General features: G+C 39.7%; 1 protein-coding gene across 1 annotated transcript in view; it reads left to right on the top strand.

The window, feature by feature from the left end:
* Nucleotides 1–22,557, top strand: part of OSTF1 (osteoclast stimulating factor 1) — a 57,853-nt gene that overhangs the window by 19,066 nt on the left and 16,230 nt on the right. The window contains exons 2-4 of the mRNA XM_003911821.4: nucleotides 9,701–9,747; nucleotides 19,394–19,444; nucleotides 22,316–22,379. Of these exons, the coding sequence (XP_003911870.1) occupies nucleotides 9,701–9,747; nucleotides 19,394–19,444; nucleotides 22,316–22,379 (162 nt within the window). The remainder of the gene's footprint in view (nucleotides 1–9,700; nucleotides 9,748–19,393; nucleotides 19,445–22,315; nucleotides 22,380–22,557) is intronic.

Below are 22,557 nucleotides of genomic sequence, written 5' to 3'. Positions count from 1 at the left end.
GCCTACTTTATTTGGCACACCAAGACTTCTGCCTGAGCAAGGATTCTAGATTGCATAGGTGACACTCTTGCCTAATCACGTTAGCAGCATCAGTAATGCAAACAAGGCATGATATATGGATTTACTGTTACCTTAATATTGACTTTGAAGGTTGGGCCTGGTGGTTCATACCTGTAATCCCTACACTTTGGGAGACCAAGATGGAAAGATTACTTGAAGCCACGAGTTTGAGATCAGCTTGGGCAACATGACTCCCGTGTCTATAAAAAATTAGCTGGGTGTGGTGGTGCATACCTGTAATCCCAGCTACTTAGGAGGCAGAGGCAGGAGGATCTCTTGCGCCTAAGAGGTCGAAGCTGCAGTGAGCTATGATTTCACCATGCACTCCAACCCGGGTGACAGAGTGAGACCCTGTCTCTCAAAAAAAAAAAAAGAAAAAGAAAAGTTTGCTTTGAAAACAGGTAAGTTCTCTAAATGTAACTTATTTACAGTGTGTGCTTTATATATTGGTCTGATTTGCCTTTTGTGGAGGTGGCATGACCAGGGTAACTTTTTTTTTTTTTTTAATTCCCAGGACTGAAATCATTTTCTTCCATTTTTCGCCAAGAAAATTTTCAATATTAATAAATTGAAATTCTCTCAGTTAGTTGAATGTATAAATGATTATTCACTATTGGAGATGTAAACTATTGTAATAATGATGATAACGAGTCTTGAATTTTAAGTATGAAAATTATTATATAAAGAGTAAACATTACAGGCATAGATTGAGAATTAACGTTGAGAGAGTGTGATTGCTAGTAATTTTGGAATCCATTGTATTCTTTGTGGAATTACTGTCAGTGACTTTATATCATCATCACTAAGCAAATCTTCAGGCCCAGGAGATGAAGAGGTTAAGTCTTGACCTCAGTTGGTTCCTATTAGGGAGGAAGGATAGTTTACTAATGTACCGGCAGCGTCACTACCGGCAGTAGAGACTCTGGCAGAGCTAGTGCAAAAACATCTTGCTTTTTCTACAGATCTCATTTTAGAGAGAGGATTTGTTTAGTTTTTACAAAAGTCCCATCAGGCTGCAGTTAATAGTACCAAGGAATTACCATTTTTGTCCGTTTATATCAGACTTTCAAAGTGAGTCTACTGGAGTTTTAGTCATAAGAGTGTAATTTTAATTATTTTTTTGGATAAAATTTCAGGTTTATTTATTTATTTTTTTGGTGGAGTCTCATTCTCTTACCCAGGCTAGAGTGCAATCTTGGCTCACTGCAGCCTCTACCTCCTGGGTTCAAGCGATACTCCTGCCTCAGCCTGCCAAGTAGCTGGGATTACAGGTGTCCGCCACCACGCCCGGCTAGTTTTTGTGTTTTTAGTAGAGATGGGGTTTCACTGTGTTGGCCAGCTGTTCTCCAACTCCCGATCTCAAGTGATCTGCCGGCCTCCACCTCCCAAAGTGCTGGGATTACAGGCGTGAGCCGCCACGCCCGGCCAGGTTTCAGGTTTATTCTTGTATCCCAGTCGTTCATTCCATTAAAGCCACATTTGGCTTTGGCAGATATTTATTTTAGCATTTGATCATTTGGCATTAGGCCAAAAAATGTGTATTTGGTAAATTTATTAATTAAATATTCATCCACCTGTCCATTCCCAATAAAACAAAATTTCACAAAACCATGATTTCTTCTATTATGTATAGTGTACACTGGTCTTTCTGACCCATTTAATTGTCTTAAAGTCAACTAAATTAGTTTCTCAATCTACTAATAGACCATGACCTTCAGTTGAAAAGTGTTGAGGTGACTCACTGTGTTGTGGGATTAGTGAAACAGTGAAGAGGGGTTATTTTTGTATGCAATATTTTCGTCCTACGGAAGATGACCGGAAGGGATTTCTAGTTATGTTCCACTCCCAAAAATGCAACTTAAGGTTTCAAGGCATGTTAAGACTAGTAAAAATAAATTAATGCTACCACCAAACAATTTTCTATAGTGTCTGTACTAGTTTACGCTCCCACTAGCAGTATCTGAGAATTCTATTTGTTCTATAATGCTTAGCAATGCTGGTATTGTTTTTAAATTAATGGACTAATTTTTTTTAGAGCAGTTTTAGTTTCACAGCAAAATTGAGTGGAAGGTACAGAGATTTCTCATATAACCCTGCTGCCCCACGTGTGTAGCCCCTCTATCATCAACATCCCTCACCAGAGATAACATTCTTAAAAAGACATTTGTTAGAATTGATGAATCTTCACTGACACATCCATGCATCACCATCATTCAGAATCCATAGTTTACGTTAGGGTTTGCTCTTGTTGATGTGGTTTCCGTGGGTTTGGACAAATGCGTAATGACAGTGATACTCTAATAAGCCATTAGAGTATCATACAGAGTAGTTTCACTGCCCTAAACGTCCACTGTGCACTGCCTGTTCAACTATACCTCCCCCAACCCTTGGCAACACTGATCTTTTTACTGTTTGCATAGTTTTGCCTTTTCCAGAATGTCATATAGTTGGAATCATATAGTACATAGCCTTTTCATGTTGACTTTTTGCTTCGTAATATGCATTTTCGTTTCCTCCATGTCTTTTCATGCCTTGATAGCTCATTTCTCTTTAGTGCTAAATAATATCCCATTGTCTGAATACACCACAGTTGATTTATCCCATTGTCAGTATTTTTCACTTTAGCCATCAGAGTGGGTATGTAGTAGTTATAGCCATTGTAAGTGAAGCCCATCTAAATGTCTCACGCTTCTTAACATTCTTAAAAAGACATAAGTGAAATAGTCCATCTATTACAGATGGCCAGGGGCTGATATTTTAAATAGTCATTTGTCTTGTTGTTTATTGTATGTCTGTCTCTTATAGTGAGCAGTTTCTTTCTTTCTTTTTCTTTTTTTTGAGACAGCATTTCACTGTCATCCAGGCTGGAGTGCAGTGGTGTGATCAAGGCTCACTGCAGCCTTGACCTGCTGGGCTCAAGTAGTCCTCCGACTTTAGCTTCCTGAATAGCTGGGACTATGGGTGTGTACCACCTGCCACCACACCTGGCTAATTTTTAAAATTTTTTGTAGAGCTGGGGTCTCATTGTGTTACCCATGCTGGTCTTGAACTCTTGGGCTCAAACAATCCTCCACTTTGGCCTCCCAAAGTGCTGGGATTACAGGTGTGAGCCACCGTGCCCGGCACCAACCCCTTTTTAGTGATGTCTGAGTGGCTTTCTTTAGAGTCTTCTCCAGTTCTTCACCAACAGGGAATAAAATAGGTTAGAAATTCTTTGTTCAAATTTGTAAGCTCCAAGCCCCTCTAAGTGCTGTTTCAGGGCCTCAAAAATGAGCTGACTCATACTCTGTTTGCATAACTTAGAGCAGAAATTTCACCTAGTTACCCTTTGCCTGTAGAATATCCTGTTGCAGAACGCTTCTCTCTGCCTTTACCATGCCTCTGCCACCATGGACAGGGATTCGTTTATGGAAGCCTAGGGTCATCCCAACTCTAGAGGAAAATACAGTGTTTGGCTGATGACTAGTGGACTCACCCTTCTCTTCAGGGACGCAGTGGGGTTGGACAGAACAGAGAAGGGTGGGACTGGCAAGGTGAGGAGCCGGTGAAGTGAGTCAGCAGGTGCACCACTGCTGTTGCTGTAATGGGAGTTTGCTGATCTTGCTTATGTGAGGAGACCAGCACTGCATAGATCCTTAGTGCTAATACATGCTGGTTCATGCAAGATTCACCAAAAGCCTCAGTCAAAAGATTGGACCTTTTTTTTAACCTTAATTCAATTGAATTCCAGGGTAATTTCAGGGTATTCATAGAGTCTTCTGAGCTCCACTTTTCCTCTTTGTTATATGTCACTAGACTTTGATGAGAAAATGATCAAGCTTGAGGGAGCCTGAGGAAAGCATCTAACTTAGCCTCCTTGCATATACAAGAACAAGTAAATTTGGAATTGATCAGTGCTTCCTCTTGGTGATCTATTAAGATGTTTACTGCTTTTTTTTTTTTGAGATGGAGTTTCTCCCTGTTGCCCAGGTTGGAGTACAATGGCGCGATCTCAGCTTGCTACAACCTCCCCTCCTGGGTTTAAGTGATTCTTCTGCTTCAGTCTCCTGAGTATCTGGGATTACAGGCGCGCACCACCACACCCAGCTAATTTTTTGTATCTTTAGTAGAGACGGGGTTTCACCATGTTGGCCAGGCTGGTCTCAAACTCCTCAAACTCCTGGCCAAACTCTCAAACTTTTGGCCCGCCTCGGCCTCCCAAAGTGCTGGGATTACAGGCATAAGCCACTGCGCCCAGCCTATTGCTTTTTTTTCACCTAAACCCATTGAATTTCACCTAAACCCATTTAGTTGGCATGGGATCTTGTTTCCAAAATTAGCCATAACACTTTTTTTTTTTTTTAAAAAAAAGATGTTTTCAGGGAAGATAATATAGAAACACAGAGTACTCTCATTTCTTCCCCTCGGCACATAAATGTATAGACCTATAGAACATTGCTCAAAATTGAAATAAATATGATGTAAAATGATCAATGAATTCAGTATTATTGTTTTGAGAGGAATAATATCCAGGGTTGTTAAACAGTAATCATAAAAGTCATCTGTGTTTCTTCTTTATGCATTTCTTTTATATTCTGAGGCTGTTTCTATTGCCTTCTTTCATTACCACTTGACTCAATTTTGAGGACGGAATAAATTAATCCCAGAACTTTTATAATGTACGGATGAAAAGGGACAAGAGGCTAATGTCCCAACATTAAGCAATAAATAAGTTTGTGTATGTGAAAGTGTTTTCTACAACAGATAGAATATTCATTTGCAAAATAGTCTAAGGAGTTGCCTGCTGTTCACTGTTCAGTATAAATCAAAATGCAAATAAATCTCACTTTCAGTTGTGGACATTTTAAGTAAGATGATCGTGAAAGATACAATTACAAAAATCAGTGGTTTAGTCACACTGTACATAGTTGTTTTCAGGTTCTGTACTTTTTATTGAATTTCACCTAAACCCATTTAGTTGACATGGGATCTTGTTTCCAAAAGTAGCCATAACACATCTCATCGCTGCCTTCCCTCGGAGGAACAAGAAAGTTCTATTGTTATTGATTTTGGTCACAAGTGGACTGCTTCCTTGTATAACTTCTCTTTGGAAAGTTTGAAGTAATCAAGATAACTAATCTCTGCTTTCAGGGAGACAATCTAGTCAGCAGAAAATACTGTATTTCTCCTGGCAGCTCCTCCTTCCGCTTGGTGTTTCCTTTCTTCAGTCTATATGAGTGAAAAACAAACTCCAGACCCAAAACAGTTTCCACTTTTGTGTGTGCGTGTTAAGCTCCTCTTAGCAGAGCAGGAGAGATGTGGCCCTGGAATTCTGCTGGTGAAAAGAGTGTTTTCTTGTAGCAGGGATCTGAGCTGCTCTTCTATGTTAAGATGTTTAGAAGGAGAATGATTCCTCCTCCCAATCCCAAATCACACTGTTACTGTTTTCATTGATTATAAAGGTAATACACACTTGGCGTAATGAATGTAAACAGTAAATGTCAAGTAGAATATGATGCCCCCACAATTGGTGTTCTCATTCAATGACTGTGTGTTTTGTTGACATAAACAGGATGGTACTTGCCCACTGTTCTAAACCTGCTTTTTTGTGTGTAGATTATTTTCTATGTCAGTGTCTGTGGTTCTGTCTGCAGCATTTTTTTTTTCTCTCTCTCTTTTTTTGTTTTGATATAGGGTCTTGCTCTGTTACCCAAGCTGGAGTGCAATGGTGCAGTCTTGCCCACTGCAACCTCCGCCTTCTGGGTTCAAGCCATCCTCCCACCTCAGCCTCCCCAGTAGCTGGTATTACAAGTGCCTATCACCATGCCCGGCTAATTTTTGTATTTCTTGTAGAGATGGGGTTTTGCTATGTTGCCCAGGCTAGGCAACGCTTTTTGTTAATTGACAAGTAAAAATTGTATACATTTATGGTATACAACATAATGTTTTGATATGCATACATTGTGGAATGACTAAATCAAGCTAATTAACGTGTGTTACATTATTTTTTTGTGGTGAGAACACTTCATATCTACTCTCAGCATTTTCAAGTATATAATAGATTGTTATTAACTAGTCACCATGATGTAGACTAGATCTCTTGAACTTGTTCCTGCTAACAGAAATTTGTGTTCTTTAACCAACATCCCCCCAAGTCTCCCTACCCACCAGCCTCTGGCAACCACCATATTACTGTCTGTTTCTATGAGTTCAACGTTTTTAGATCCCACATATATGAGTGAAATCATGCAGTATTTGTCTCTCCATGCCTGGCTAATTCACATAATGTTCTTCAGGTTCATCCATGTTGTCACAAATGACAGGATCTCTTTTAAGACTGAATAGTCTAGTGTGTGTGTGTGTGTGCGCGCGCGCGCACATATCACATTTTAAAAATTCATTCTGCCATTGATGGACACGTAGGTTGACTTCCTATCTTGGTTATTATGAATAATGTGCAGGGTTCTTTTTAAAATGACTGTGTCTTGTGGACAAATCAGAGTTTATTTACATAATCCCCTTTTAATGGACGTTAAGTCAATCCATTTTCTGATATTCTAAACCTGCAACGTGGGGGAAATTAAAATAATATTAAAAATCAGTTTCTCAGTCGCATGAACCACTTTTCTCATGCCCAGAAGCTACATGTGACCAGCACAGATGTAGAACTTTTCTGTTATTGTGTGAAGTTATGTCAGACAGTACTGTTGTCAACTACTGGTTTCAGACTTCTAAATTTTTATTTAATTGAATTGTTTTTTTTTTTTTTTTTTTTGGAGACAGGGTCTCGCTCTGTCACTCAGGCTGGAGTGCAGTGGTGCAATCTCAGCTCACTGCAACCTCCACCTCCCGGGTTCAAGCGATTCTCCTGCCTCCCACCTCTTGAGTAGCTGGGAATACAGGTCTGCACCACCAAGCCTGGCTAATTTTTGTATTTTTAGTAGAGATGGAATTTCGCCATGTTGGCCAGGCTAGTCTCAAACTCCTGGCCTCAAACAGTCCACCTGCCTTGGCCTCCCAAAGTGCTGGGATTACAGGCATGATCCACCATGCCTGGCCTCAGACTTTTTAAAATTCCTGCTTCCATCTATTCCTTTCTTCATGCTTCATTCATTACTTCATTCATTCATTCATTAATTACTGAGTTCCTCGTATGTGCCAGGCACTGTGGTAGCTACTCGGGTGTCTCATTCAGAAAACAACAAAAATACTTGTCTTCATAACGCTTACAGTTGATCCACAAAAGGTTTTTGAGTACTCAGTCTATATAAATGCATATGAATTTATAAGTTGTGTATATATTATTCTATGCTGTTATATCATAAAACATGTTCAAATAGGAATAGAAAAGAATAAGAAGGATAAAAATGTAAATATTTTCTGAGGTAGTCTTCCCGTATCCCACCTTGGAGGCCACTGTTCTGCATGATTTTCTTCTCTTAGATAATCATCTTAAAGGTTCTTCTAGTGTTGCAACTGAGCTTTTATTTATTATTATTGTTATATTTTGAGGCAGAGTCTTGCTCTGTTGCCTAGGCTGGAGTGTGGTGGCACGATCTCAGCTCACTGTAACCTCCAGCTCCTGGGTTCAGGCTATTCTCCTGCCTCAGCCTCCCGAGTAGCTCGGACTATAGGTGCATGCCACCACGCCTGGCTAATTTTTATATGTTTAGTAGAGATGGGGTTTCACCATGTTGACCAGACTGGTCTCGAACCCCTGACCTCAAGTGATCCACTTGTCTTGGCCTCCCAAAGCTTTTAAATAGCTATCAAATAGATAGTCCTTCTATTTTGGTATCTATTCTAAATCTATTTATTTTATTAAAAGAACATCTCCCCCCCCCTTTTTTTTTGCTATCTATAGGCTTTTTTTCCTATACTGTTTGAGTTTGTTAATTTACTTTATACAGCTGACCTTCTGTATCCACTGGTTCCACATCTACAGATTCAACCAACTGTGAATCAAACATATTCAGGAAAAACTACTAAAAAATAACAATACTGTTCAGGCGTGGTGGCTCATGCCTGTAATCCCAGCACTTTGGGAGTCTGAGGCAGGCGGATCGCTTAAAGTCAGGAGTTCGAGACCAGCCTGGCCAACATGGCAAAGCCCCGACTCTACTAAAAATATAAAAATTAGCTGGGTATGGTGGCAGGTGCCTGTAGTCCCCATCACTCGGGAGGCTGAGGCAGGAGAATCTCTTGAACCTGGGAGGTGGAGGTTGCAGTGAGCCGAGATTGCGCCACTGCATTCCAGCCTGGGTGAAAGAGTGAGAATCTGTTTCAAATAATATAATAATAACACAATAATACAAATAATTTCAGTATAACAACTATTTACATAGTATGTACATTGTATTAGGCATAATAAGTAAAAATGATTTCAAGTATATGGGAGGATGTATATATGTGCAAATACTATGCCATTTTATGTAAAAGTCTTGAACGTCCATGGATTTTGGTATCCATCGTGGTTCTAGAACTGGTGCCCTTGGATACTGAGGGATGATTATACTCATTTAGCAAATATTAATTAAGTTCTATGTGCCAGTTAGGTGCTGGGAAATTGACCAAGTTAGAGTTCCTGCCCTCAAATGAGACAGGTAGCAAATCAGCAATTATTGCTCAGAGTGTTATGGAAATGCAGTCTACAAGGAGAGAAAGGAGGAAGGATTGTTTGGCGGGAAGGCGGGCAATTCTCAGGCATGTGACCTCGTTGCCTCTTTTCTGTTTTGGGACTTAATGGACTCATAGGTTTCTCCAATGGTCCTTTTTTTTTTCCTCCATGGTATTTTCTTTTCTTTTGGAAAATATAAAATTCCAACCCGCTAATTTAAGCATATCAAACCAATGTAGATTATCACATTAAGGATTTGTTTATGTTAAGATGGTCATGTTTATATTTTTAAACTTAGATCTCAGGGTTGGAAGGACTCTGTATAGGACAGAACCGAAGCACAAATAATTATGTAGCTCTTGCTGTTAGAAGGAAGCAAAGTCATCTTTCAGAGGTGTGCGTCTGTTCATACATTCACTTAAGAAATATTAAAAAATATCTCCTATGTGGAAAAGGCATTCAATTCTGAAACACAATTCTCCCACAGGCTTTTTTTTCTTGGATAGAGATATTTCAGTCAATGTTTTTATAATGACAATAGTTGCTGCTGGTACTTATATAATTTTTCTATGTAGTCACATTGATGTATATAGTGATGTATTTTTTAAATTTATTTTTTCATTGACAGATAATTGTACATATTCATGGGCTACATAGTGATGTTTTGATACATATAATGTATAGTGATCAGATCAGGGTAATTAGCATATTCATCATCTTAAACATTTATCATTTCTTAGTATTGGGAAATTTAATATCTTCCTGCTAGCTGTTTGAACTATATAATAATTGTTAGCTATGGCCATCTTACAGTGGTATAGAACACTGGAACTTATTCCTCCTATCTAAGTGTGATTTTATATCCTTTAGCAAATCTCTCCCTGTCCTTCCTTTCTCTCTAGCCTTTCCAGCCTCTAGTAGCCTCTATTCTACTTGATCACATGGGTTTTTAATTAGGGAATTCTGAAGGATATAATGAATAATGCTATTAAGAGCAAATTCAGGAATGAAAAATTCAGTTGTTGTTTTTTCTTCCTTTTTTAGGGCAAGTTAAAGTCTTCAGAGCCCTGTACACGTTTGAACCCAGAACTGTAAGTGTTCAGTTTTTAACTTTTGAAATTGACAGAAAAACCTAAGATGATTTTATTTAGACATTTCCTCTGGTGTGAATGGTCTGCCTTTTCTTTGATAAACCTAGGTACTTCTCAGGAATGGATGTTGGGTGCAGAGCTGTGCAAGTTAAGTCCCGGCTGATTTGCATGTCTTCTGCATCTTGAGGTCATGTCTGTCTTGTAAAGCTTCTCCCCACATAGTGACACCACCTGCTTTCAAATTGACAAGTGACTTGCATATAAAGCATGGCGACCCTATTTTAGTCATCCTTCTGCTGAATCTCGTACTAACCTTCCTTCATTCTCCTCTTGACCTTCTACCTCAAAATAGCTCATAATGGTACCCACTGCTAGCCTTCCAGAACAATTTTTTATTTCTTTGCAGTGTGCATTTTCATTGTTATAGTTTCTGGTATCCATCCATTTATCTGTGGTTTATTAAGCATCTATTATATGCCAGACACTGGTCCAGGCCTTGGTACTAGTGCCGGGACAACAGAAAGGATGCTCTCATAGAGCTTGCATCCAGTGGAGAGAGACAGAGAGTAAGCAGACAAATGAATGTGACTGTCAAGGGCTAAGTACTCTGGAGAAAAATAAGGAGGGTGAGGGGCAAAGAAGTGAATGGAGAAAAGAGTGCTGTCTTCGATAGCATGTTCAGAGATGGCCTTTCTATAAAGGTGGCATCGGGGGAGAGACTTGAAGGAAGTGAGGGAGCAACAAGTGCAAGCAGCATCCTTGGTGGATGCTAGAATAGAAAAAGCAGGGAAGACAGCATGGAGAGGGTGGTGGGAGACTGCTTCTGAGAGTTGGGGTGAACTGGAAGGGCAAAGCATTTAGGGCCTGTGGATCTCATTTCAATTTTGCTCTGGGTAAGATTGGAGGTGAGTAGATGGTTTTGATACAGGAGTGACTAGATGGTGAAGCAGGGAGTTGAGACAGGAGGGAAAGGAAAGAAACCAAGAAGATTTCTCGGGGAGAAGGGGTGTATGAGTCCGTTTTTACTCTGCTGATAAAGACGTACCCGAGACTGGGTAATTTATAGAGAAAAAGAGGTTTAATGGACTCACAGTCATGGCGGAAGGCAAAGGCATGTCTTACATGGCAGCAGACAAGAGAGAATGAGAACCAAGTGCAAGGGGAAACCCCTTATAAAATCAACACATCTTGTGAGACTTATTCACTACCACGAGAACGGTATGGGGGAAACTGCTCCCATGATTCAGTTATCTCCCACCAGGTCCCTCCCACAACACATGGGGATTATGGGACCTACAATTCAAGGTGTGATTTGGGTGGTGACACAGCAAAACCGTATCAAGGAGAAACCTGCTATCCTTGACTTTTCTCTCATATATGCTAGGGACCAGAGCTTTCTCTCTGTGGGCAGTCAGCTTGCTGCCGGCTTCATCTGGGTTTGTCCCAGACCCCACTGTTCCCAAAGTTAGAGGCAACTCAGAAGGTCACACAGAGCAAGTGACACTGAACATCAGTTCGCTGCCATCAGGCCGGGGCCTGACTTCAAATCCCAAATCTGTCTTTTACTTACTGCATGAATTTTCTTACCTCACAGCCATTGATTTCTCATGTGAAAATAGGGATACCGTTCTGCAGTGGCACCATGCCGTGAGCGTGGAGTGGGGTGAATATTGAAGGCCTACCACATGGTGAGCACCAAAAAATGGTAGCCACTAATAGACTAACACGGGAGTGTGCATATTCAGACAGTTCTCCCAAGAGTTTGTCCACGAAATGTTTCTGGAACAAGAAAGGTGGGGTTTTTATTCTTCTCACCAAGAGATTCCACTGACAACTCTCCTGTGTTGGTGAGGGATTGGGAGTGGGTAGTGTTAGTTTACTGAGCCTGCCATAACAAAGTTCTACAGACTGGGTGGCTTAACCAAAAGAAATTTATTTTCTCACAATTTCGGGAGCTAGAAGACAGAGATCAAGGTGTCTGCAGGGTTGGTTTCTTCTGAGGCCTTGCTCTTTGGCTTCTAGATGTTGTACTTCTCTCTACATCTTCTCATGGTCTTTCCCCATGTGTCTGTGTTTTCATCTCCTCTTCTTATAAAGATGTGAGTCATTGGATTAGGGCTCACCCTAAAGACCTCATTTTAACTTAATTAACTCTTTAAAGTCCTTATCTCCAAATACACTCATATTTGGAAGTACGGATGCTCTTCAACTTTTGATGAACCCAGTAAACTCATTGTAAGACAAAAAAATCCGTAAGTCAAAGATGCATTTAATACCCCGATAAGCCCATCGTAAAGTTGACAAATTGTTAAGTTGGATCATCGTATGTCAGGGGCATCTGTACTGGGGGTTTGGACTCTAACGTAAGAATCTGAAGTAGGGAGAGGGCACAGAGAGCCCATAACAGGGAAGTGTGAGGCCCAGGGCTGTTGTCTTTAAGCCCTGCTCACAGGGAGCGCTGTCATTTTATGCCTCGGCTTGTCCTTATCAGTTGTGTCCTGGTTGGTTGCATGACCCTAAGAGGGATAAGAGTGAGAGAGGTTAGGGGTGGTCAGGTGCCAGCCTGGGCCACTCAATGAATAGACCATTCTCTGCTGCCTCTGTGAATCTAGAATGGGACCTGCATTTACTTTGTTTTGAGGCTTGAGGTGACTCCTGACTCTATCTCCTCTCTTAGTATGCTTCGTTGTCCCCGCCTTTGTCCTTTCTCACCAACCTCCTCCTTCCCCTTTGCTTCCTCATGACCTCACTTCCCACCTACTGACTTAGCTCCTCCATTCCGTCTGTAGTCTGAGCTAGATTGGCATTCCTCAAAGGTGGCTTTGCTTCCACCTCCTGCTTCAATCTTTTATTTGACTAGAGATATCGTCCTCTATAGTCCAGTCCCTATTCCAGCCCCGCTGTGCTCTGCTCCTTCCTGTTCTTGAACTATCCCGTCTGGAGGTGACTCACAGCAGAACCTATCTCTCAACCCTTTCTAGACCCGTGGCCCTGTCCCTTCCAAGCTCACCTTACATACTTCCTCTTCTGTAAAGACTTTTCTGACCACCCCAGCTGGAGGTGGACTCCCTCTCCCGCCTCTGAACTTCCACACTTGGTATTTCAGTCCTGCTCACAGGCACGGCATCTGAAGAAGCAGGGTAGCACCAGGTTCAGAGCCCGTACTAGGGTTCAGAACCAGCTCCACTTCTTGAGCAGCTGTTTGACCTTGAGGAAATTACCGAACCTCTCTGTCACAGTGTTCTCATCTGTAAGGTGAGGATAATAATTGTCCCACCGGGTTTTAATGAGAATTAGATGAGATTAATTGCATAAAGCTGCTATTACTACTATTAAGGAGTACTTGTTACTAGTGAAGGAATAGTGGTTGCTGTATTAGTAGACATTTAACAGATATTTTTGATGGGTTGTGTATTGATTTATTTACTTCCAGTTCTACTCCAAAATGGAGTTTCTCCACTGCTTTTAAAAAGATCTTAGTTATGATTGCATATACATTTAATTCATTAGGCTTTAAAAAATATTCAATATTTAAAATGTTGTATTTTTAATATTTTTAGTCCCAAGGATTGTAGGCTGCAGTCAGTAATGACCACCTCAAGCCCTGTTGCCGCCATATTTCTCCCCTGTTCAGCTCCCTTCAATCCCGGTCTGAAGTGGGTAGCATCTAGCACAGCAGGCAGCCTCTAGCTCCCACAGGCCTTCCTGACTGGTAAAGTGCCATGCCATACCCATTGTTAAATTTTGAATATCATTCCAGAACTAGATTTGTCTTACCTTCTTTTTCTGAATGAGAATTTCTGTTGGAAGCTGTTTGGTCTTTCTCCCCTCTGACCAGCAGCCGTCTTCTCTGGAGGGATAGATACACCACAGCATATCCCACGCTGACCTGGCCTCCTCGAAGTCAGTGGGACCAGGCAATATTGAAAGGCTGAGGTGGGCTCTGAGGGACATTGCTGGCATGTGCAGCCCCCCAGGCAGGCCTGGGTCCAGTGTTAAGCTCCTGTTCCCCCTCGGGAGATGGGGACAGCAATGCCCAACCCCAGTCTTGGGGATCCATTGAACTGGAAGAACGCTGGGTAGCTCCTGGTTCTTCTTGCCAACCCATTTCTCATCTGTCTTGCTTAAAGGCAAGGGTGTCTTGGCACCACCCAGCCCCATTTGGTTCTTTTTTCTCACCCAGCTCCTTTCAATAAAGTGTCAACCACAGACCTGGCTGGACTGGATTGACGAGTGTCAAGACAGACTGATGAGGAGAGAACAGAATTTCCTGTGTGGTTGAGGCGCATTGATTTCCAAAGGGAAGCCAGCAGGACCCTGCTCTGTCGTGTAAAGGTTGCTGGGCTGCACTAGGTTAACAGAGCCACGTGTAGAGGAAGGAGACTGGGAATCTGAGAGCTGAGGTAGGAGCCCAGCCCTGCCACTTAGGCTGATTTGCAGAGATTCTTTAACTTCTCTAAGCCTGGTTGTGAAATAGAGATTGTATCCATGACCCAGCCAAGCCTAGTGAGTTGTGAGGACTAAATGAGGTCAAGTATACTTTGCAAGTAAAATATGCTGCCATTGGTTTTGTTGTACTGCACTATAGGGGTGGGGGAGTTGGGAGTGGATAGAGACAGGTATTTTCCAAGGCGGCCAGCTTTTAATCTGGTCATGACACCATGATGGCCAATAATGGCTGTGTGTGATGCCTTTTGTATGAGAGAAAGCATAGGTGGTGGGTAAGAGCAGGGACTCCGTAATCTGACTTAGAGTTCAAGTGCAGGTTCTACCATGTACCTGCTCTATCGCCTTGGACAGGTTTCTCATCTATAACATGATGATAAGAATAGCACCCACTTCATATAGTGTTCTTGGTGAGGAGCAAATTAGTTAATATTTCTGAATGCCCAGACCACTACGTAGCACATAATATAGACAATAAAGTGTTAAATAAAAACATCTGGCCGGGCGCGGTGGCTCAAGCTTGTAATCCCAGCACTTTGGGAGGCCGAGACGGGCGGATCACGAGGTCAGGCGATCGAGACCATCCTGGCTAACACGATGAAACCCCGTCTCTACTAAAAGATACAAAAAACTAGCCGGGCGTGGTGGCGGGCGCCTGTAGTCCCAGCTACTCCGGAGGCTGAGGCAGGAGAATGGCGTGAACCCGGGAGGCGGAGCTTGCAGTGAGCCGAGATCGGGCCACTGCAATCCAGCCTGGGCGACAGAGCGAGACTCCGTCTCAAAAAAAAAAAAAAAACAAACAAACAAAAACATCTGTGGAGAATTTGTTTTCTCTTTTTATGAATTTTGAGGGCTTCAGACTAACAAATGTGAAAAATTTCAAAAGTATATCAGTTTTTCTAAACTTTTCATAAAGTATATTTGCATAAACCAACAAAATTAATGCCTTGGGAATTATATGTTACCAAGAATATATGGAATGGGAATGGGAATATATGTTACTAAGTGTGTACTCTTTGCTGTAACATCCCAGTGGACAATAGCTTTCTTATTCTGATACCTTGTTGTTGTTCAAGGAGAGAGGAAAGGAGGAATGTGGTTAAAAAACAAAGAATAAGCTGGACATGGGGAAGTGCATACTTCATTATGTTACTGTTTTCCCATTTCTGTTCCCTGACTATGATGCTGGGAATTTAAAAGTAGATGCTCGTTGAACAATTTACATCAGGTATCCTGCTAGTGGTTTCTTAATGGAAAATGTGAATATTGCAGGTGAAATCTGTTTTTAAAACCACGAAATTACCGTGTTGTATGTACTGCCACCAACACTGCGAAGAATTTAGTAGACTACCTACTTAGCTAGATTAGGAAAACGTGTCCCTGGTTTCTTTGGAAGAAGATATTTTACGAGTAGTAGCATTCTGTGTCTGGGAGCTATGGATTAAAAGAGAATAAACTGTTGACTGTAATTTCTCGGGATGAAAAAATGAGGTCACTTTTTGCCTGACTGAAATGGACTGCCTGTTCTCTTTGCCTCCGTTGAAAAACAAGTCTGACCTAATGGGCGGCTTGTGGCAGACACCACTATTGAACGGCCCCCATTAATTCAAAAACCGAAATGGCACTGAGAGGTATCGAAGCGACTGGCGCTCAGTGGTCTTTCTCAAATGATGCACTTTCCCAAACCACAGAGGACAAGAATTACTTGAAAGACATTAAGAGTTTTAACTATTTTGGGCCTTATTACTTTTTTAAAAAAATTGAGGTAAAATTCACATAAAATTAACTATTTAAAAAATTTTTAATTTCTATGAGTACATAGTAGGAGTATATATTTATGAGGCATATGAGATGATTGGATACAGGCGTGCCATGTGGAATCATCACATCATGGGATATTAAGTATCCATCCCCTCAAGTGTTTGTCCTTTGTGTTACAGACAATCCAATTATACTCTTTCAGTTATTTTAAAATGTACGATTATTATTGACTATAGTTATCCCATTGTGCTATCAAATAATAGGTCTTACTATTTCTTCTTAAATTTTTTTTGTACCCATTAACCATCCCAGTCTCCTCCCAGGTTTTCCCATTACCCTTCCCAGCCTCAGGTAGCCATACGTCTACTCTCTATGTCCATGAGTTCAATTGTTTTGATTTTCAGATCTCACAAATAAGTGAGAACATGCGATGTTTGTCTTTCTGTGCCTGGCTTATTTCCAAATTAACCATTTTAAAGTGAATCATTCAGTGGTGTTTAGTACATTTACAATTCATTACCTCTGTGTAGTTCTAAAACATTTTCATCATCCTACAGATTAACCCTGTACCCATTAAACAGTTACTCCCTATTCCCCCTGTTTTATTGCTTGTTTTTATAAGAAAGAGTCATTACCATGATTGTGTGTGTGTGCGCTTTGTTTTTAAAAGCTATTTGTTTGGTACTTTTTCATAATGTGTTTTGTTTGTTTAAAGGGTGAGTGGTTTTATTAAATGGAAATTTAGGGAGATTTGACTTTTGTGATTTTTAGAAGGAGGGTAAAACTGTAGGGAAAGATGACTTCTTAACTTCTTGACAGTACTGTTTGAGGAGGACACTGTTTATTGTAAGACATAACTGAGTGAGATTAACTTTGGGAGACGTGCTCAGTAAGAATAGCCCGGGACAGCTCAAAGATGGGACAGACCTCTTCATGGCATTGAACTCTTTCAAGTTCCAGGAAATGAAAAGTTGCTCCAGGAAAATGTTGCTGCCCACATGTCCTATTTTCCTTATACTCTTCTTCTTCCTTCATTTTCCCCTCCCAGGCCTTAGCACCATCTAAAGGAGAGTCAGAGGGTGTTAAAATTGCCAACAAAGGCCAACCTTAATGTTGTGGGGGTGAGTGGTGGTGGTTGCTGAGTCCAGCTGGGATGCTGTGGTGGGGAGAGAGCCATCTTTCTGGCCTCTCTGGGAGTGATCCAGTTTACATCAAAATAAATACTAAAGGAAATAGTTTCTTTACCTAATCACTTTCTGTATCTACCACATATTGGTAGTAATAGTGATCATTGATCATTAGAACATTTTAGAGACAGGTTTGAGAGAATATTAGTGGTTATTAATTTCTTTTTTCCCAAATTCAAGCAACAAAAATAAAAAGTAAAAACTTATTTCAAATAATATCAAAATGTATGTCACAAGGTCTAGTACATATAACTAATTTTCCATAGTTTGTGCTATGTGTCAGACTAGTCTGTGCAAATCAAAGTGTAAAAGCAATATATGTTTCAGAAAATTACCTTTTAAAGGACTTTAGCCATTTGGGGGCATCAATAATCATCATTTGCTAATTTTTATATTTGAATGCATAATGCATCTAAATATTTTCATGTATTATGGTTGCTTAAAGCATGTTATGGCTGATAATAGCCTTAATTTACATTCATGGAGAAATATAGTAAGAATGTAGATCAGCCTTAAAACTAAATAAATTACTAGTGCAGAATCATATTTACTGCCCTAGTCTGCTACTGAGAGGAGGTAAACAAATGGAAAAATGAATGGATGAAATATTTTAATTTTATTTATTAAAACAATTTTTTGAGACAGAGTCTCACTCTGTCGCTCAGGCCGGAGTGCAGTGGTGTAATCTCAACTCACTGCAACCTCTCCCTCCCAGGTTCAAGTGATTCTCATATCTCAGCCTCCTGAGTAGCTGGGATTATAAGTGTGCACCACCACGCCTGGCACATTTTTTGTGTGTGTTTTTAGTAGACATGGGGTTTCACCATGTTGGCCAGGCTGGTCTTGAATGCCTGTCCTTAAGTGATCTGCCCACCTCAGCCTCCCAAAGTGCAGGAATTGTGCAGGCGTGAGCTACCACACCTGGCTGGGTGAAGTAATTTTCACTAGCATAATTTTGATTTATATGGAACAGTAATTATAATCACAAACATCAGAGCCTTTCTTTTAATAGTATTTTTCCCACCTAAACTATGAAAGCAACACATGCTCATGACAGAATTTGGAAATTTTTCTGTGTCTATTTAATGCATAGTTGTGTTCTTATGACATGTGAAATTTGTGTCCTACATTTTTCATCCACCATGATGATGTAAATATTTCCTAATATCTGAAATTTGCTCTCAGTAGGCATCACCCTACTTACTTACAAAGTCACGGCAAGTGTTATCTACTAATGGGGAAAAGATGTTTAAAATGTGTATCTTTATTCAGAGAGGTTTTTTTTTTTTTTTTTTTTTTTTGAGACGGGGTCTCGCTCTGTCACCCAGGCTGGAGTGCTGTGGCATGATCTCGGCTCACCACAACCTCTGCCTCCCGGGTTCAAGCAATTCTCTGCCTCAGCCTCCCGAGTAGCTGGGATTACAGGCATCCACCACCACACCCAGCTAATTTTTGTATTTTTAGTAGAGACGGAGTTTCACCATCTTGGCCAGGCTGGTCTTGAACTCCTGACCTCATGAACCACCTGCCTCGGCCTCACAAAGTGCTGGGATTACAGGCATGAGCCACTGCACCTGGCCTCAGAAAGTTTTTAGAACATTTGGTTGGTACAGGCCAGAGCACATATGGTTGGTGTAATTAGCCAACTCCTTAGAGCTGCTTGGGGTTTCTGGACTGCCTGAGTTACTGCTTCATATCTTTTAGCTCTTTAGCCTTATTCATGGTTGAATTACATATTAACTTTTCTCATACAGAAAATGTTCATTCTCCCTGAACATGAAGAGTTAGGACAATGATTTTCTCGTAATAAGCAGATAGCAGATGTTGATCTTAAAGTGTTCCAGGATTGAGGCCTTGTTTAAGAGAAAACCAAGCTTCTGGCTGTTTTTCATGATTCTAATTCTAGACATTTATCTTTTTATGAAAAAAAATATACCACCTTTTAGAATTTCTACAAGGAAGAAGTTTTATTAATATTCTATTTTGATATACAAATGTTTTGCTTTGGTTGTAGAAGAATACAAGATGTGTGTGGAGAATCTTTATAGATGTAATTCTTTGAAGTTCATCATGGGAAAAAATCTATTCATGTATTAATTTTTCAGTAGTGTTTTATTATATGGCTTATGTGCTGATTTAAGTGTATAAAACCACATTATTTATTAGAATATGATAGAATTTTGAATCTATATAATGATTATATTCTAATTCATGAAAAATCACATGGAGACAAACTTTTTTTTTTCTTCTAGCCAGATGAATTATACTTTGAGGAAGGTGATATTATCTACATTACTGACATGGTAAGTCCAGATAATATCTTGTAATACCACATATAAAGACTGTTTTATGTAGCTATAACATTGTAAGTTATTTAAATGTATATGTACATAGAAATACATATGTACAAGTCTGTTCATTTTAGCGCAATTGATAGTAGCATAAGATTGAAAATAGCCCTTATTTCCATCAATAGGAAAATAGTTCAGTAAGCTTTGGTCTATCCACAAACAGAATATTATGCAGCTATAGAAAGAAATGGGGAATATCTCTATATGCTATTATGAAGTAATTTAAGTGGAAAAAAAGCAAAGTGAGAAAATGTAGATAGTATATCCTCACTTTTCTAGGAAAGGGTGAGAGTGTATGTGTACACACGCATACACACGCAGACACTTGTTTTTCTCAATTTCAAATAAAAAATTGAAAGATGAGTTGCGAAGTAAAATTTAGTTTTATTCTATGAAGAGTAAATATCCTTTCTCTAGGTGGAGGGAGGGAAATAGGGCATAATGGACATAGATGGAAGATAGACTTTTTGGGAAATTATACCTTGTTTTGTGGATTTGACTTTGAACTGATGTAAACCTTGACATAGTTAAAAATTGGAGTAAAAAGCAATCCCTAAAAGTTAAAAGCAGAATGAATCAAATGAACTTAATTGTACCCTGGTAGTTGACATAACCACATAGAGAGGAAATATTCCAAGTTTAAAACTCAGCAATTTGACTGAACATCCATAGTAGAATATGGATATATATATATATGAGGAATATATATATGAAGAACATATATACGAAGAATATATATATGAAGAACATATATATGAAGAATATATATGAAGAACATATATATGAAGAATATATATGAAGAACATATATATGTGAAGAATATATATATGAAGAACATATATATGAAGAATATATATATGAAGGACATATATATGTGAAGAATATATATATGAAGGACAAAAAGAACTGGCCAAAAAAGGGTAAATTGATTTAAATCATGCCCTTGTTAGGGAAATGTTGGTATTGCTAAGTCTGAGATTGTTGCATGTGTATTGTGGTTTAGAGCAAATGAGTCATTAGGTCGGTGATGTTGCTAACGGATTTTCAGCATGGCAAAAATGATACACAGATATAAGATTAATGACAGTTTAAGAAAAGCTCTGTATTCCTTCATCTGAATTGGAAGGATCACATTGTATTTTATCTAAAATAAAAAGAAAATATTCCCTGCTGTGTTCTTTGAAAGGGCCTAGGAAAAATGACCAACCCAATAATAATATGTTATTTTCCATTGAAACGAACAGGCTTCTTTGAGAAATGGCTAGTACCAAGTCAGGGGCAGCAGAGGTACAAGATAAACCCAGAACATCCTCTTATTAGAAACCATGGAAGCTCCCAAAGACAGTAGGGTCATAATGAAAGGACTTGGGAACTAACTTGAAGAGACTCCCACTGGCCAAAGATAGGACAATTTGAGCATCAATTAGGGCAGCAACTTCCAAGAATTGAAACACATTCAATACATTTAAATTTATGAGTTCCTAATGTTACTTCTGAACAAATCTCATTGGTCAGCATGAGAGAATGCTAGGAAACCAGGTTTTTATTCTGACAACCGTTAAGGGGAAGAATCCCCATTTATTCTGTGTTTTCTTTATGAATTTCTTATCTGGGCAACCTGAGAATTGATGAGGAAGTTTTTGTTTGAAGAGGTATTCAGGTTATTTCAATGAAGAAGGAATGATAGAATTAGTATGTCACCATCTTGCAGCCCCCAGGAAATAGTGGATCTAGACAATGATCATCAAAGGCTACCAACATTATGAAAAGAAGCCGACTAGATAGTACGCGTTTCCCAATGGAAGAAATCAGTACTGCCTAGGAAATAGCTTTGCCAAAAAACATTGAAGCTGAATCTAATTAAACCTCTAGAACGAATGACCGATTTATAGGCAATACAGGGAACAGAGGAACATGTTTAATGATAACACAGGGATACAACAGGCAAAATCCATAGAGGTTGAAACTACAGGGCAAACCAACTGGATTCTTCAACAAATATATTTTTAAGAGATAAAAAAGAATGGAGAGACAACCTTTAGATTAAAAGATACTTAAAAGACAAATCAGTTATATTGTATAGCCCTTATTTGAATCCCAAATTATGGGGCAGTTGGGAAATTTGAGTATTGACCTTGAGTATTGTTGGAAAAAACTTTTAAGCTGTGATAATGGCATTATAATTGCCTTTCAAAAAGTATGTATCTTTCCGAGGTACATACTGAAATATTTACAAATGAAATAATATGATGTCTAGAATTTATTTTAAAATAATCCAGGAGGGGAGGGAGGTCGTGGGGGCATATATGAAACAATATTGATCATTAAGAAATGATTTGTGCAGTTGGGAAATGGGTATATATAAGGTCATTACATTGTTCTATTTTTTTATAAGTTTAAATTTTTCTATAGTAAAAAGTTACCCCCAAAATGAAGATAATATAAAGAGATCTTTAGAACTTCCTCCCCCATAAAAAATATTATCTCGGAGCTAAGAGAAATGAAACTGTGGATACAAAATCATATAGCTAGTGTAAACTAGCGTAATTTGTTTTCTTCTGTTTCGTATCATCTCTGATTTGTTTGTTTGTTGGGACTCTGTCATGAAACGTATTCCATTTGTTGCAGGCAGATGCACATTTATTTGTGACTTAGTGGTAAGGGAGACCAACACCCACAGCTAGGCTGTGAGGAAACTTGACAGTGTGGGTAGGGTTGACGGACATTTTGTAGAACAGGTACTCCCTAGGAGCCAAATAATTTGAAAAGTGAATGAATGCAGTCTGGATTTCACACTGCTTAATTTAACTCTTCTTTTACCAGAGTGATACCAACTGGTGGAAAGGCACCTCCAAAGGCAGGACTGGACTAATTCCAAGCAACTATGGTAAGTGTTGCTGAGTGGTTTTACTTCAGCTATTCTTCGTTCACTTGGAATTTTTTTGGTTCTTGAGGCTTTTCTGCTTGCTGCTGTGGCTGAGAAGGCAATGGAGTCACTGTCAGTCTCGGACATTTTCCATTCCATGAGCCTCCTGTTAATAAACTGGTCATGACCACCACATGTG

The sequence above is a fragment of the Papio anubis genome, chromosome 13 (assembly GCF_008728515.1).
Source record: "Papio anubis isolate 15944 chromosome 13, Panubis1.0, whole genome shotgun sequence".
Lineage (NCBI taxonomy): Eukaryota > Metazoa > Chordata > Mammalia > Primates > Cercopithecidae > Papio > Papio anubis.
Note: the sequence above shows the minus strand (reverse complement) of the source record. Positions and strands in the feature narration are given on the sequence as shown.